The sequence below is a fragment of the Blennius ocellaris genome, assembly GCF_963422515.1.
Source record: "Blennius ocellaris genome assembly, chromosome: 3".
In the NCBI taxonomy this organism is placed as follows: domain Eukaryota; kingdom Metazoa; phylum Chordata; class Actinopteri; order Blenniiformes; family Blenniidae; genus Blennius; species Blennius ocellaris.
In genome coordinates this window covers 2570400-2586693 of record NC_137652.1, presented here as the reverse complement: position 1 = coordinate 2586693, position 16294 = coordinate 2570400, and the positions used below count along the sequence as shown (strand labels likewise).

The 16294-nt window shown below is 49.8% G+C and overlaps 2 protein-coding genes across 2 annotated transcripts; both read left to right on the top strand.

Annotated features, from left to right (window-relative positions):
- Positions 1-3554: 3554 nt before the first annotated feature.
- sp6 (Sp6 transcription factor) lies at positions 3555-4493 on the top strand (the record flags this gene model as incomplete). Its single annotated transcript, XM_080518673.1, has 1 exon — positions 3555-4493. One exon carries the CDS (start codon positions 3555-3557, stop codon positions 4491-4493), a length of 939 nt encoding a protein of 312 aa, XP_080374799.1.
- A 6305-nt stretch (positions 4494-10798) lies between these two features.
- cwc25 (CWC25 spliceosome associated protein homolog) lies at positions 10799-16285 on the top strand. The gene is made up of 9 exons (XM_080520965.1): positions 10799-10939; positions 11621-11793; positions 11883-12119; positions 12375-12444; positions 12583-12719; positions 12803-12839; positions 13171-13352; positions 14202-14369; positions 15579-16285. The coding sequence occupies exons 1-9, from the start codon at positions 10922-10924 to the stop codon at positions 15688-15690; spliced, it is 1134 nt and encodes a 377-aa protein (XP_080377091.1). The 5' UTR covers positions 10799-10921; the 3' UTR covers positions 15691-16285.
- The last annotated feature ends 9 nt before the right edge of the window (positions 16286-16294 follow it).

The window sequence follows — 16294 nt, the reverse complement described above, 5'->3', positions numbered from 1 at the left end:
TAAAAATAGTAGAAACGAGTACAAGCACACAAAAAAAACATCTGTTAAAATGTCGAACTAAAAACAATTTGCTATAACTTAGTTTGACGTTAAACAGTAAAGAATTAAAACATAGAATAGGGATCAAATGGATTCGTGAATGAGTTGATATTAAAACAATATTAAAACTATAAATACACTATAAATACATATTAAATACACTATAAATAACTATATTATTTGATATCTGATATTTGATAAAAAATAAATTATTTGAGATAAAAAACGAAAAAGAGAGCAAGTCCAATATATCTGAACACCTTTTAAAATACTTAAACATAATATATGGATCAAATATGAAAATCTGAATCAGCCACTTGTTAGAATAAACAAAGAAACCAGAATAAATATCAAAAAGCTTAAATAAATAGCTTTTTGATATTTATTATGGTGGGGACAGGGGACAGGTGAGGACAGGTGAGGACAGGGGACAGGTGAGGACAGTGTACAGTTGAGGACAGTGTACATGTGAGGACAGTTGAGGACAGTGGACATGTGAGGACAGTGTACAGGTGAGGACAGTGTACATGTGAGGACAGGTGTGGACAGTGGACAGATGAGAACAGGTGAGGAAAGTGGACAGGGTGAGGACAGGTGTGGACAGTGGACAGGGTGAGGACAGTGTACAGGTGAGGACAGGGGACAGGTGAGGACAGTGTAAAGTTGAGGACAGTGTACATGTGAGGACAGTTGAGGACAGGTGAGGACAGTGTACAGATGAGGACAGTGTACATGTGAGGACAGTTGAGGACAGGTGAGGACAGTGTACAGATGAGGACAGGTGAGGACAGTGTACATGTGAGGACAGTTGAAGACAGGTGAGGACAGTGTACAGATGAGGACAGGTGAGGACAGTGGACAGATGAGGACAGGTGAGGACAGTGGACAGGGTGAGGGCAGGTCTCCAGTTCCTCATCCTGTCATTCACATATAAGAGACGTCCTGGAAAGGAAATGATGATCAAACGTTTCTGAACTTGTTACAAATTAGAAATAAAGATTTACCAGTTATACATTAGTTATACAATAGTTGTACATTAGTTGTACATTAGTTATACAATAGTTATACAATAGTTATACAATAGTTGTACATTAGTTATACATTAGTTATACAATAGTTGTACATTTGGACATGAAGACGTCCAGCTGGATCCAGAATAATGGAGGCTGAGCTCGGTTATGGTTGGGCCAGATTTATGACCCCCCCCCCCCCCCCCCCCCCCCCCCCCCCCCCCTCCCCCGCTCTCTGCCAGCTGTTTTCCCTGTGAGCCGGGGGCTCCGGGCGTCTGGAGCGCCGGAGGAGGAGGACGCCGCCGTCTCCTGTGTTTACGGCGTGCTAGCCAGAGCCGCGTCGGGCCGCGAGCCGCCGACATTCTCCAGAGATTACAGAGCGGCGGCGGCGGCGGCGGCGGCGGCGTCCCGGCTCCGGGCCGACGCCGCGTAAATCAGCTTGACCTTTCGCTTTAGACCTTTCATTAGGGAATTCCTGGCTAATTGTTTTACCGTTTGGTGGGACTAGAAAGCGTCTCTGAGTGTCTTGGACTGGACGTTTGGACTGGACAGAGTGAGACACTCTGGAAGAAGAAGGTTCCACTGTGGGAACCTTCTTTTTAGACGATCCGTCTCAAGAGAACAGCTTTGAATGAAGAAACACTTTTAAAACCTTCGTCCTCCACTGTCCCCTTTGTCCCCTTCGAGTATAGAGAGAATGGAGTGAGATTAGAGTGAACGAGTGAGTTTCGAGTGAACGGAGTAAGATTAGAGTGAATGGAGTGAGTTTAGAGTAAACGGGTGAGATTAGAGTGAACGAGTGAGTTTCGAGTGAACGAGTGACTTTAGAGTGAACAGAGTGAGTTTAGAGTGAACAAGTGAGTTTCGAGTGAACGAGTGAGTTTCGAGTGAGTTCCGAGTGAGTTTCGAGTGAACGAGTGAGTTTCGAGTGAACGAGTAAGTTTAGAGAGAACGAGTGAGATTAGAGTGAACGAGTGAGTTTAGACTGATCAAGTAAGTTTCGAGTGAACGAGTGAGATTAGAGTGAACGAGTAAGTTTAGAGTGAACGGAGTGAGTTTCGAGTGAACGGAGTGAGTTTAGACTGAACGAGTAAGTTTAGAGAGAACGAGTGAGATTAGAGTGAACGAGTGAGTTTAGAGTGAACGGAGTGAGTTTAGACTGATCGAGTAAGTTTCGAGTGAACGAGTGAGATTAGAGTGAACGAGTAAGTTTAGAGTGAACGGAGTGAGTTTCGAGTGAACGGAGTGAGTTTAGACTGAACGAGTAAGTTTCGAGTGAACGAGTGAGTTTCGAGTGAACGAGTGAGATTAGAGTGAACGAGTGAGTTTCGAGTGAACGAGTGAGTTTCGAGTGAACGAGTGAGTTTAGAGTGAACGAGTGAGTTTCGAGAGAACGAGTGAGATTAGAGTGAACGAGTGAGTTTAGAGTGAACGAGTGAGATTAGAGTTCACCAACTCAGACGTTATGTTTCACTGTTTCCTGCTTTAAAGAAAATTGCAGATGCGAACAACAATGTCAACAACCGTGTTGTGTTGGGTTGCGAGCGCGAGTCCCGCCGGCTCACAGGTTCTCTCTCCTCTTAAAGTTTCCATCAAGTGGTTGAACTTTAACAAGCTTTGTGTCGCCTGGAGAAGCGACCCCCCCCCCCCCCCCCCCCCCACCCCCACACTGGAGGAGTGCACCGGTGCATTCCTGCCCTGTGTTGTGGACAGGATGCTATTTCAGAGCGTGTGCCCGTAATTATATACGTAAGTAATTGTTGGTGCTTGTGTTCTAGTTGGAACGCTCCGTCGTTGGCTCCCGGACGCCGTCGGTCGAGTCGTCGAAGCCGCCGGCGTGCGGGAGGGGAGGGAGGGCGAGCGTTTTTACGGGTCTCCGAGCGTTTTAACGCGTCTCCGTCTGCTACCGGCCCGCCGGCTGTTGTTGTAAATCATGTACGATTCATAAAAAGAAAACTGGTTCTGCCGACTGCCAAGGTTTCATCCCCACAAACCTCCGAGACGTACAAATAGGCTTTGGCCCGCAGCCATACCTCCCTGGATCCTCTTCCTACCACACTGCTCTGCTGTCAACACCCCCCCACACCCCCCATGTTGTTTTCTTTGCTCTTGTCTTTGACTGTCCTCCATGGGAAGTACCTGGCAGCGGATGCATGAGGCAGGCCTCTGCCTGGACACGTCCACCCCTCCCCACCTCCTCCACCTCCACGTCCATGCGGTGTGAGAACTGCAGAATCCAGGGCTGTGAAACAGCTGTGCTCCTTTCGGTTACTCAGACCTTGCAGCGGCGGGGGTGGGTGGGGGGGGTTCAGGCCTGAAACGTTCACAAACCGGGAAGAGAAGCTCTTCGGAGGGACGTAGGAGAACCGGATGATGTCAGTCTTAATGTGTGTTTGTTTCTTCTGCCTGCAGATCGTGGTGGTGATCACCCGAGAGCCTCGCCTCCAGGCAGCTGACCTCATCCCACAGTCCTCAACCCGCCCTGCCGCCGCCGCCGCCGCCCCTATGGCCCACCCCTACGAGCCCTGGCTGCGGACGGCGCCCCCTAGTGGCAGCTCCGAGGACATGAACATCCCGTCGTGGTGGGACCTGCACCGGGACGTGCAGCCCGGCAGCTGGATCGACCTGCAGACCGCCCCGGGCGTGGGCCTGCCCTCCGTGAGTCCGGGCGGCTCCATGGGGCTGCAGCACTCGCTGGGCGCCTACGGGTCCGACCCCCAGCTGTGCGCGCTGCCGCCGGCCCAGCACGCCGCCGCCTCGCACTCGTCCCACCTCTTCCCCCAGGACGGCTTCAAGATGGAGCCGCTGGCGCCCGAGATGCTGCACCAGGAGACGTACGCCCTGGAGGAGCCCCAGGAGAGCTCGGTGTCGACGCGCCCCAAACCACAGCGCCGCTCGTCCTCCAGGAGCTCCGGGCAGGCCGTGTGCCGCTGCCCAAACTGCGTCCACGCCGAGCAGATGGGCCAGAGCGCCGACGACAGCCGGAGGAAGCACATGCACAACTGCCACATCCCCGGCTGCGGCAAAGCCTACGCCAAGACCTCGCACCTGAAGGCGCACCTGCGGTGGCACAGCGGCGACCGCCCCTTCGTCTGCAACTGGCTCTTCTGCGGCAAGAGGTTCACGCGCTCCGACGAGCTGCAGCGCCACCTACAGACGCACACGGGCGCCAAGAAGTTCAGCTGCGCGCTCTGCCCGAGGGTGTTCATGCGCAACGACCACCTGGCCAAGCACATGCGCACGCACGAGTCGCCGCCGGGGCCCGGCGCCGAGGAGAGGCTGAACGGGGACGGGCGGCTGGAGAAGGGCTTCGACGCGCCGCCGCCGACGCCGCAGTCGCAGTCGTCCTCCAACGCCGCGGCGTCGGAGAGCGCCGAGCCGCCGCTGAAGCTCAAATGCGAGACGGAGCCCCCGGCGTCCGGCGGGACGGGCCAGTCCGGATAGCTTCGTCTCGCTCCGATAGTCGGCAGGTTCACTGACTGGTCCTCGCTGTCGTAGAGTCTTCCCGTAGAGTAGAGCGTAGAAGAGCGATGTGCGAGCCCGGGCGGCGCCACGCTAAACACATCGACACTCGGTCCCTGTGAATTTATCGACCGGGTCAGAACTGTGATAATTGCGACAGAGAAGGCGGGATCTATACCGATCCCGTCTGGTCAGAGAGAACGGTGGTGGGGGAGGGAGGCGACGCGGCCGAAGCCGCTGCCTCTGCTGGACGTCCACTGCTGCTACGGCCTCAACGGCCACGACCAGAAGAGCGGGACGCGTTTCCAATGGAATCAGTCGCCAGCCTCCAGGGCGAGGGACAATTTTGTGTGTTAAATGTTGTGAGACGGTCTGAAGCCCACCGCATCTGGAGGGGTGAAGCAGGCCATGCTAGCAGGCCATGCTAGCACGCCATGCTAGCAGCCATGTGGTTCGGTGACGATGGCACACGCTACAAATCCACCGGTACAATCGCAGCTCTGGGAACAGCTCGTAGAGCGTGAGTCACTGTGCTGGATGACAAAGAGAACGTACGACAGAGAAACAGCAGATCTGAGCACTACGAAGACGGGTTCTGACCAAAGGACGTCGTCTTTCTGTAGTTTGAGGAATGTAAAGAGTTCGAACGCAAATTACAGACGTCAGCGAGGTAAACCTCCAGATTACAGCCGAGTCAAACCGAGGAGGAAGTAAAGAAAGACGAGCAGAAGGAGGAAGGAGGCGATCCTGACTGGGCCAACGAGTCCTGAGGCCTGCACTACGAACTGGGTTCAACCTACCTGGATTCCTCTCTGTTACCTGGATCATCCCCAGAACAGAAAACTAGTTAATCCTGAACTTAATCCAGAACAGAAAACTAGTTAATCCTGCAATTAATCCAGAACAGAAAACCAGAGTTAATCCTGAAATTAATCCAGAAGTTAATTCAGAAGAGAAACCCAGAGTTAATCCTGAAGTTAATCCAGAAGAGAAAACCAGAGTTAATCCAGAACCGAAAACCAGAGTTAATCCTGAAATTAATCCAGAAGTGAAAACCAAAGTTAATCCTGAAGTTAATCCAGAAGAGAAAATCAGAGTTAATCCTGAAGTTAATCCAGAAGTGAAAACCAAAGTTAATCCTGAAGTTAATCCAGAACAGAAAACCAGAGTTAATCCTGAAATTAATCCAGAAGAGAAAACCAGAGTTAATCCAGGAGAGAAACCAGTTTCCTAGTTCAGGGTTGAGGACTACAAACAGCCCCCCCTTGTGGTGAAATCACAACACTGCCGCCTGCGGGCGGAGAAAAGCTCCTGAACCTCCAGATTAAAAGCTGCTCGTCACATTTCAATAACTAGAACCGACCAAAGATCTTTGTTTACTACCTAAAGCAACACGTTGCTTCCGGTTGATCCACATTCCAGGGATTTAAAGCTGCTCGTAACATTTTTGTGACAACGAGACCATTTAGTTCGTTTTTGTTTTTGTTTAATGTGAAAAGGTCAATTGTCGTGAAACATCCACACAGAATATCCCTGCTTCCTTCAAAATTAAAGTTCTTTTCTAAATAAAGTTCATCCCATCTTGGAGAAGGGAAGGTCGAGGTCAATTCCTCAGACAGACTCACCAACAGGTCATAATATATATTACATATATATTATTATTATATATATCACAGCTCAGAGGCACCGGAAGGTTTTAATTTCAATTTATGTCACGTGAGCTCGGTCCTCAACGCTTTACTGTGAAAAACCAACGATTCACACGAGCTAGTAGAGTAGAAACCTGCAGAAGCCGACTCAGGAGACTTTCTGCTGTTCTGCTTGGAGGTGAAGGTGGAAGCAGACGATTTGACAAACTACTGTTATAATCTACATCCACACTGTCTCGGTTTCTTAAGATTTGTTTTTGTTTGTTGTTGTTGTTGTTGTTGTTTTGGCTCTTCCTGCGGCGATACGAGTCAGAAACGCTTCTTGTAGTGGAGGATAGGCGCTACGGAACTGAATCGATAGCCACGATGTTTTAAGACTCCATGAAGGAGAAATTATACATCACCAGTTTTTATTTTTACTTTTGAGTCTTGGGGTGGGGGAGGGGCTGATTCTTCTTTCATCTCTTTACGTGGGTCAAAACGTTCTTTGACTCGGACTGAGCCAAAATGAGCTGAAGTGGTTGGAGACCAGCCTCGCCCCCCCCCCCCCCCCCCCCCCCCCAGCTTCCCCCGGGTCAGGCGCCTGGAGCCTGTCAGACTGAGCCGAGGGCCAAAGGGCCGGAGGGGCAAGGACCCTGGAGAGGTCGCCGGCTCTGCTGCCCCCGTGTGGTCACAAACTGAGGACGGAGCGTTTTAGACGTTTGAGAAACTGGTGGGGTTCGTCTGAAAAGTCCCTCCTCCTCCTCCTCCTCCTCCTCCTCGTCTGTCGACCTTCACTGAACCCCGGGAGGGTTTGGTGTGGCGGCCATGATGGCGACTGACTGGAGTCTCACTGAGCAAAGGAAAGGAGGCTCGCTGCTTCCTTTAGAGCCTCCTTCAGCCTAGGAAACACTGATGCTTCCTTTAGCCTAGGAAACACTGATGCTTCCTTTAGCCTAGGAAACACTGATGCTTCCTTTAGCCTAGGAAACACTGATGCTTCCTTCAGCCTAGGAAACACTGATGATTCCTTCAGCCGAGGAAACACTGATGCTTCCTTTAGCCTAGGAAACACTGATGTTTCCGTCAGCCTAGGAAACACTGATGCTTCCTTCAGCCTAGGAAACACTGATGCTTCCTTTAGCCTAGGAAACACTGATGCTTCCTTCAGCCTCGGAAACACTGATGCTTCCTTTAGCCTCGGAAACACTGATGCTTCCTTCAGCCTAGGAAACACTGATGCTTCCTTTAGCCTAGGAAACACTGATGCTTCCTTTAGCCTAGGAAACACTGATGCTTCCTTCAGCCTAGGAAACACTGATGCTTCCTTCAACCTAGGAAACACTGATGCTTCCTTCAGCCTAGGAAACACTGACGCTTCCTTCAGCCTAGGAAACACTGATGCTTCCTTCAGCCTAGGAAACACTGATGCTTCCTTCAGCCTAGGAAACACTGATGCTTCCTTCAGCCTAGGAAACACTGATGCTTCCTTTACCAAAGGAGGCGAGCTCCTGCTGCCCCACAATTCCTTGCCGCGACAACATTTAGCGCTCATCCAAGCGTTTACGGAAAAAATCCCGACGGCGAAAAAAGGAGCAGTTCCTGTAAAGTTAGCGAAGTAATAATCTGTATTGAACAACTTTAAATCATCTGAAACCCAAATGTGCTTTTTATTGTCCGTTTTCAGAAACTTGTAGTTCTTTTCCCGCCACGGCCGCCGTCACTAGCTTGAGCCGCCGTCGCTTTATTATGACGTCACTCAGTGAAAGTGTCCGACTGTCGCACCTACATCCTCGCCTTTCCTTAACTCCTTTAGGAAGCCTCCTAACTCCTTTCCTAACTCCTTTAGGAAGCCTCCTAACTCCTTTCCTTAACTCCTTTAGGAAGCCTCCTAACTGCTTTAGGAAGCCTCCTAACACCTTTACTTAACTCCTTTAGGAAGCCTCCTAACTCCTTTCCTTAACCCCTTTAGGAAGACTCCTAACTCCTTTCCTTAACTCCTTTAGGAAGCCTCCTAACACCTTTACTTAACTCCTTTAGGAAGACTCCTAACTCCTTTAGGAAGCCTCCTAACTCCTTTCCTTAACCCCTTTAGGAAGCCTCCTAACTCCTTTCCTTAACTCCTTTAGGAAGACTCCTAACTCCTTTCCTTAACTCCTTTAGGAAGCCTCCTAACTCCTTTCCTTAACCCCTTTAGGAAGCCTCCTAACTCCTTTCCTTAACTCCTTTAGGAAGCCTCCTAACTCCTTTACTTAACTCCTTTAGGAAGACTCCTAACTCATTTCCTTAACCCCGTGGTGTTTTAAGGTAAAGTCCATAGATAGTGGGTTAGGAGGGGTGAGGAGGGTTAGGAGGGGTGAGGAGGGTTAGGAGGGTTAGGAGGGTGAGGAGGGTTAGGAGGGTGAGGAGGGGTTAGGAGGGGTTAGGAAGGTTAGGAGGGGTTATGAGGGTTATGAGGGGTTAGGAGGGTTAGGAGGTGTTAGGAGGGGTGAGGAGGGACTGTTGGGACGTGGCCATGGATTCTCTCAGAGCTGCAGCTCGTTGACGTGTCGTCGTTGTTTTTGCGTGTCTGGTCGAGGTGGAGGAGGTGGAGGAGGTGGAGGTTGTGGACGTTGCGTCACCGGAGTCTCTCTCTCAACACATTTTACGAAGACGCATCAATCTTTTAGCACGTGGGAGGAACCTCGCGAGGAGGAACACGGCGAGCAGCACGGACTGGTCCGGCGGCGTGGCGGCGATAGTTAGCTCTCATAATCAATACTGTGTGGGGAGGTAGGGCGTAGCGGGACACGCTGGGAGGACGTACACCTCCAGCCTTTAGGCAGATTTCTGCTTTAGACGCTTTCACTACTGGAGGCTCGTGTTTCTGTATTTATGTATAGAAGGTCAGAGATTGAAGACAGTAAATGTTAATCGGTGTATTAATATTATTAATATTAATATTGTTGTGGTCTCATACGTAGGTTTATAATATTTCCTTTCCTTGGTCGTTGTAGTAAATGTTTTAGCTGTGGAAACTGTAATAAACTCAGTTTTGATAAGTTAAATATCCTGGTGTGACGCTGACAGTTTGTATTTAATCTATTATTGTCTTTATTAAATAAAAGTTTAGAAATACTGTGTCTTTGCCGCGTTTCACTCACAAAACACAACATTTTGTATTTTAGTTTAAGTTCAGTGACATGAGATGATTTAATCTTTATTTATTTACAAGAAAGTCATTCCAGGGCTTTTAATGAGAAAATCCAACATCTCACCTGAACAAGTCGAGGAGAACCTGCAGAACCAGGCACAGGGAGGAGGAACCTGCAGAACCAGGCACAGGGGAGGAACCTGCAGAACCAGACTCAGGGAGGAGGAACCTGCAGAACCAGACTCAGGGAGGAGGAACTTGAGGAACCAGAGTCAGGGAGGAGGAACCTGCAGAACCAGACTCAGGGAGGAGGAACCTGTAGAACCAGAGTCACGGAGGAGGAACCTGAGGAACCAGACTCAGGGAGGAGGACCCTGAGGAACCAGGCTCAGGGGAGGAACCTGCAGAACCAGAGTCAGGGAGGAGGAACCTGCAGAACCAGGCACAGGGGAGGAACCTGCAGAACCAGACTCAGGGAGGAGGAACCTGCAGAACCAGAGTCAGGGAGGAGGACCCTGAGGAACCAGGCTCAGGGAGGAGAACCTGCAGAACCAGGCTCAGGGAGGAGGAACCTGCAGAACCAGAGTCAGGGAGGAGGAACCTGTAGAACCAGAGTCACGGAGGAGGAACCTGTAGAACCAGACTCAGGGAGGAGGAACCTGCAGAACCAGGCTCAGGGAGGAGGAACCTGTAGAACCAGACTCAGGGAGGAGGAACCTGCAGAACCAGGCTCAGGGAGGAGGAACCTGAGGAACCAGAGTCAGGGAGGAGGAACCTGTAGAACGATGATGTTAGCATCACCTCCTAGCACAGCATGACGTCACATTTGATTAACTGAATGTAGTACAGAAGCCTCCTCTCAGCACGATGTACAGGTATAGGCCAGTAGTGGGCGCTATAGTACCAGCGAAGGATTATATACCCTCAAGAGTTGTTACTTTCCAATGATATGTATAGTTTTTTGTTAGAAGATGGAGACAATAATGTCAGGCAATATTTTCACGGACCGGCCTTCAGGTGTGGCGGATAAATACAACAAAATAAAACGAGATGACCAACATAGAAACTGTGGTATTTTTGTAAATATAATAATAAACGTGAATCCTCTGTGTACTTGTATGTCTTTCCACTTACTTGTGTGTTATTCTTCGGTCTCCTCACTGGACTGTTTGATACTCATTTTACCGCCTGTGGGTTTAATATCAGCGCTAATGTGTCACGCGACCGACGCATGTATGAGTCATAGACGGAGGAATTCGGTAATTTTTCAAAATAAAAGTTGTTCAGGCTCGGAAAATAAATAAAACGGAAATTATGCAAGTTATTTACTTGTTGCTGTGCGGCCCGGTACCATATATTGGTGTCGCTCCAGAAAACAAGTCTGTTTCACTAAATATGTAACAGACGATGGAGCTGCTGCTCCGCTGCTCCACTGCTCCCCCGTCTGGCCGCGCTGAGCCAATGCCAGATATTTACCGGTGAAGGCACCGGAAGTGGAGCTTACGTCACACCGGAAGCAGCCCCCAGCTTCGCGACGCGCTGTCGTTGGTCCATTTTCTTGAAATCTCCCGAAAATCTTTCCCTGTTTCTACTTTAATCACACGTTTATTTCCCGATTCTTACTGGACTGAAAGGAGAAATCTGTCGAGATGGGGGGAGGCGATCTGGTGAGTGAGATTTGACCTCAAACTGTTAGTAATACAAGACCTCGTTAACAAAACACACATTTTAACTGCTTTAGTCACTCAGAACGCTGCTTTCAGATTCAAATGCGTTTCAGCAGCTTGTGTGAGTCACGTGAGATAAATAGTTCACGTCGGCATTACTCAGTTTAAAGTCCGTGTGTTGATTCGTCCACTTTTATAGTTTGGAGTGTTTTTAGGAGTTAGCATCTTTCAGCTAACACTTAAATGCTTCAAGTATTTTTACATTTTACACAACTTTGATTTTGTTTAGTTTTTTTTTTTTTTTTACAAAAATCTAAGTTAAAACAAGTCTTCACTGCTGATCACACTTCAAGAACACTATTATTACATTTCCATCATGTTATTAAGGCTTACACACAACGTTGTGTTTTTATAACACGTTTTTTAAAAGAAGTCCTTTGTTATCCTCTGTCATTTGTCAGTTAATTAGTAAAATTATACATTAATATTAATAAATGTAAAATTAACTTCTATTCTTGGCAGTAATCAAAAGACTTAACTTAAAAAAACAATTATTTCTAAATAACTTTTCCTGTATGGCAAAATGCGATCAATAAAAAAAATAAAGTCAACTTGTGTCTTTGGCTCCTTAATTTAAAGTCACTGCTTCATCGTTGTCAAATGTTTTGCCGCCTCACCCAGAACCTGAAGAAGAGCTGGCATCCCCAGACCATGAAAAACATCGAGCGGGTCTGGAAAGCCGAGCAGAAACATGAAGCCGAGCGCAAGAAGATCGAGGAGCTCCAGAAAGAGCTGAAGGACGAGCGAGCTCGAGAAGAGATGACGAGACACGCAGAGGAGAGCGGCACCATCAAGTCAGTGGCGTGGCGGAGGGCTTGTGTTTTGACCGTCGGGGGGGGGGTGGAAAACATGTGGGACCATTTACCCTCTGGCGTGTCGACAGGAAGAAGGACGATCGTCTGGACTGGATGTACCAGGGTCCGGCCGGCCAGGTGTCCAGGGACGAGTACCTGATGGGACGGCCCATCGACAAGCAGATCACCGACCAGTACGAGGAGCCGGAGAGCGGCCCGTCGGCCGAGACTGGCCTCCTGCCGGGCTCCATCTTCAACCCCGCCACCAACGCCTCCAACCTCGACATGGCTGCTAAGATCAGGGAAGACCCGCTGTTTGAAATCAGGTCCGGCAAATAATCCACATCTTGAGAAGTCACTCGTGTGTTGGGAAAAGTAACTGGTGCAGTATTTTAATTTGATTTAATTTGGTGTTCGTGAAGTCCACTGTGATACTGTACGGGATGCTGGAGGAGGAAGATGCTCTATAATCTGACGTTAGTCACAAAGAGATACCGCTGAGTCGCCACTGGGATTATTAATCTCTGCCCGTGTACCTCGAAGAGTGACGGCTTCTTTCTCTCTCTGTTTGTCTGGTGAAGAAAACGTGAGGAAGAGAAGAAGAGAGAATTTTTGACGAACCCGGTGAAGATGAGGAAAATCAAAGAAATGGTACGACAACATTGACCTGACGTGTTCAGGAGGCACGAGTCATCAAAGCGAACGGCGGCGGCTTTAAGAAATGTTCTTTGAGCAACAGTCGGCGCGCGTCACGGTTCGGTGTTTACAGTTCGGTGGAATTTCTTTCAGCTGCGTCAGAACCTGGACAAGAAAGACAAGAAGAAGAAGAGGAAGAAGGAGAAGAAGGAGAAGGAGAGGAGGAAGGAGAAGAAGCACCGGAGGAGGAGTTCAAGCTCCGATGAAGAAGAGAAGAAGAAGAAGAAGAGGTCGGTGGAGAGAAGCCACTGTTGACAGACTGCAAAGGGTTAATGTTCCTGTCCTCATCTTCTTCTTCTTCTTCTTCTTCCAGATCTCACTCCCATCTTCTTCCAGGCTACGGCCTCCAGGTCAGTCGCTGACTCCCAGCCGTCAGCCACAACATTATGAGCGGCTCCGTCGGTCACTGGGTGAAAACATGAGTGGAAAGGAGACGTTTAATTGTTCCACTCAGACGGAAACTAAAAGAAGAGGGAAGCAGTAGAAATGCATTAAAGAGCAGAAGTAATATTAGAAAGATATACTCGTCCAACTAGCAGTGAAATGACGACACTGGTATGAGACGGTGTGAGGGGACGTTTCAGACATGCGTTTAATATGCTGACTCGTCAGCCTGGAGTCGAACCCGGGTTCCCCTCCTGGTGAGGCGACCCTGCCAACCACTTCCCGTCTCCCCTTCAGCTTCCTGCTGGTAGAAACCATCAGTCCAGCCGACGGGAGCGGAGTCGATCGCGGTCGCCTCCCCGGGAGCAGAACGGCCGCTCCCACTTCCCCCCGCCGCACCGCGCTGAGGCCAACGGCGGGACTCGAACCGGCAGCCCGCAGAGGGAGCGCTACGCCCGGCAGAGGAACCACGTGTCAAAGTAAGAGGAACTTGGACTTGTTTCACACTAAAGCTCACCGCCACTGCCAAAAAAAAACCTCAAAGCTATTAACTCTTCCTTCATGACGCAATGTTCCCTTCAAAATAAAAGGCATTGCTCAGGTAGTGAAGCAGCAGTGATTAGCATTAGTAAATAACAGTGAGCTCCCCTGTCTGAATATCTGTCTGCACATAATTTATCTCCTCTGTTTAGTCGTTTTCGTCGTCGTTCCATCATAAATCAGTTTCTTTTCGAGCAAATCTCCAGATTCTAGACCTGAGGGGTCAAACTGATTCTAGTTGAGGAGCCACATCAACCTGACCTCTGACCTCTGGAGGCCCAACAAGTCAAACGTAACATTAATCTGCAGATATGGGCAAATGTCAAAGTCTTTCCTTCTTTTGATCCGTTTGTAACGGCAATAATTTGCCAGTCTATTCTGAAATTTACATATTAAAGTTCATCAGATATTATATTTGCAACAACAAAAAACCAACCCACAATATCTGGATGTCATATTTTTATTCAGGATTAAAACAATTTGTCATCATCTGGAAAATTTCTTTGAGTTTACGTGTCTAAAGTATCACTTCACATAAATTGGACACCTTTATTGTGAAAGGTGTTGCGTCATGTGACCTCCACAGATGCATTAATGTCGGGGGTCAAATTCTGACCAATGTCATTTTTGCCAGTCGAGTGTTTTCAGATCAGCCTCTGTCAGTTTTCATATTTATACTCGCGTGAATAAAAATCACATGGCGGCCGGATTAGATCCTCTGGAGGGCCGCTTCTGGCCCCCGGGCCGCATGTTGGACCCCCCCGTTATAGAGCATCTCCCGTCTGCAGGAAGCTCTCGGCGGAGGAGCTGGAGCAGAAGAGGAGGGAGATGATGGACGGAGCCAAGCAGAGGGACGAGGACCGGGAGAACAACGTGAGGAGGTACAAGCGCCAGGACGAGCAGGAGAAGCTGAAGGAGCAGAACACCAAGAGGGACCGCCACGCCGGCTTCATCCAGTGAGTGTGGTCACCTGACCCTCTCCTCTGGTGGTCACCTGACCCTCCTCTCCTCTCCTCTAGTGGTCACCTGACCCTCTCCTCTGGTGGTCACCTGACCCTCCTCTCCTCTCCTCTAGTGGTCACCTGACCCTCCTCTCCTCTAGTGGTCACCTGACCCTCCTCTCCTCTCCTCTCCTCTGATGGTCACCTGACCCTCCTCTCCTCTAGTGGTCACCTGACCCTCCTCTCCTCTCCTCTGATGGTCACCTGACCCTCCTCTCCTCTAGTGGTCACCTGACCCTCCTCTCCTCTCCTCTCCTCTCCTCTCCTCTCCTCTCCTCTCCTCTACTGGTCACCTGACCCTCCTATCCTCTCCTCTCCTCCTCTCTCCTCTACTGGTCACCTGACTCTCCTCTCCTCTCCTCTCCTCTCCTCTCCTCTCCTCTCCTCTCCTCTCCTCTACTGGTCACCTGACCCTCCTATCCTCTCCTCTCCTCTCCTCTACTGGTCACCTGACTCTCCTCTCCTCTCCTCTCCTCTCCTCTCCTCTCCTCTCCTCTCCTCTCCTCTCCTCTCCTCTCCTCTCCTCTCCTCTCCTCTGATGGTCACCTGACCCTCCTCTCCTCTAGTGGTCACCTGACCCTCCTCTCCTCTCCTCTCCTCTCCTCTCCTCTCCTCTCCTCTCCTCTCCTCTCCTCTACTGGTCACCTGACCCTCCTATCCTCTCCTCTCCTCTCCTCTCCTCTACTGGTCACCTGACCCTCCTATCCTATCCTCTCCTCTCCTCTCCTCTCCTCTCCTCTACTGGTCACCTGACTCTCCTCTCCTCTCCTCTCCTCTCCTCTACTGGTCACCTGACTCTCCTCTCCTCTCCTCTCCTCTACTGGTCACCTGACTCTCCTCTCCTCTCCTCTCCTCTCCTCTCCTCTCCTCTCCTCTCCTCTCCTCTCCTCTCCTCTACTGGTCACCTGACCCTCCTCTCCTCTCCTCTCCTCTCCTCTCCTCTACTGGTCACCTGACCCTCCTCTCCTCTCCTCTCCTCTCCTCTGCTGGATTGTTTTAGTCACCAGAGATTAAAATCTGTCTCCGTCTCAAATGATTAAAGCTTCTTCAGCAGAAACTGGGACTATATTAACTGAGGTCAGATTAACTGGTCAGATTAACTGGTCAGATTAACTGGTTCGATTAACCGTTAAACCCTGGACTCGCTCTGTTCTTGCGGTGCAGTGACATGAAGCTGGAGAGCGCCGCCAGCTCTTCACTGGAGGATCGAGTGAAGAGGAACATCCACTCCATCCAGAGGACGCCGGCCTCTCTGGACAACTTCATGAAGCGATGAAGACTTGGACCTGCTGAAGGACGGACGACGGGGCGACCGGCTCCATCCTTCTCATTTCACCACGGACTGAAAGTCTCCCGGCAGTTTGTACAGTCTGTATTGTAGGTTTTTAATAATGTTACTTTGTGTCAAAACCAGGATGAAAACTCCCAAGTCTGGATCTGAATATTTTCTACTGTTGTACATTGATGCGCCCGGGAACTGGGAAACTCCCACTTCCAAGTTTATTTTGTTTAGAAATCCACCGAGATCAGATGTCAGATGGTCTGAAGCTCAGGAGCGACGGTTGACTTCCACTTATTGACCGAGAGCCGAGAGAGTCACGTCACTGACCGGCTCGTCTTTCACCACCCGTCCAACCGTGTACAGAATGTAAATAAAAACAACATGTACTTTTAAGTCAGCCTCATTCATTTCTATTTTATTCAGATGCAACATACCTGATAACACGTGACCTCCACCTCCTAACCTCTGACCCTTATCACTGTGGAGCAGTGGGTCGCCCTCTCGCCTCACAGCGACAAGGACCTGGTCCGAGTCCCATCCAGGACCTTTCTGTGTGGAGTTTTCATTTTCTCCCCGAGTGTGTGGGATTCCTCCGGGT

What these genes read in the sequence shown, in the direction of transcription:
- cwc25 (XM_080520965.1), top strand. An exon ending in GACCCGCTGTTTGAAATCAG is followed by an intron (nt 12,120 to 12,374) that starts GTCCGGCAAATA and finishes TGTCTGGTGAAG; the next exon opens with AAAACGTGAGGAAGAGAAGA. An exon ending in TGAGGAAAATCAAAGAAATG is followed by an intron (nt 12,445 to 12,582) that starts GTACGACAACAT and finishes AATTTCTTTCAG; the next exon opens with CTGCGTCAGAACCTGGACAA.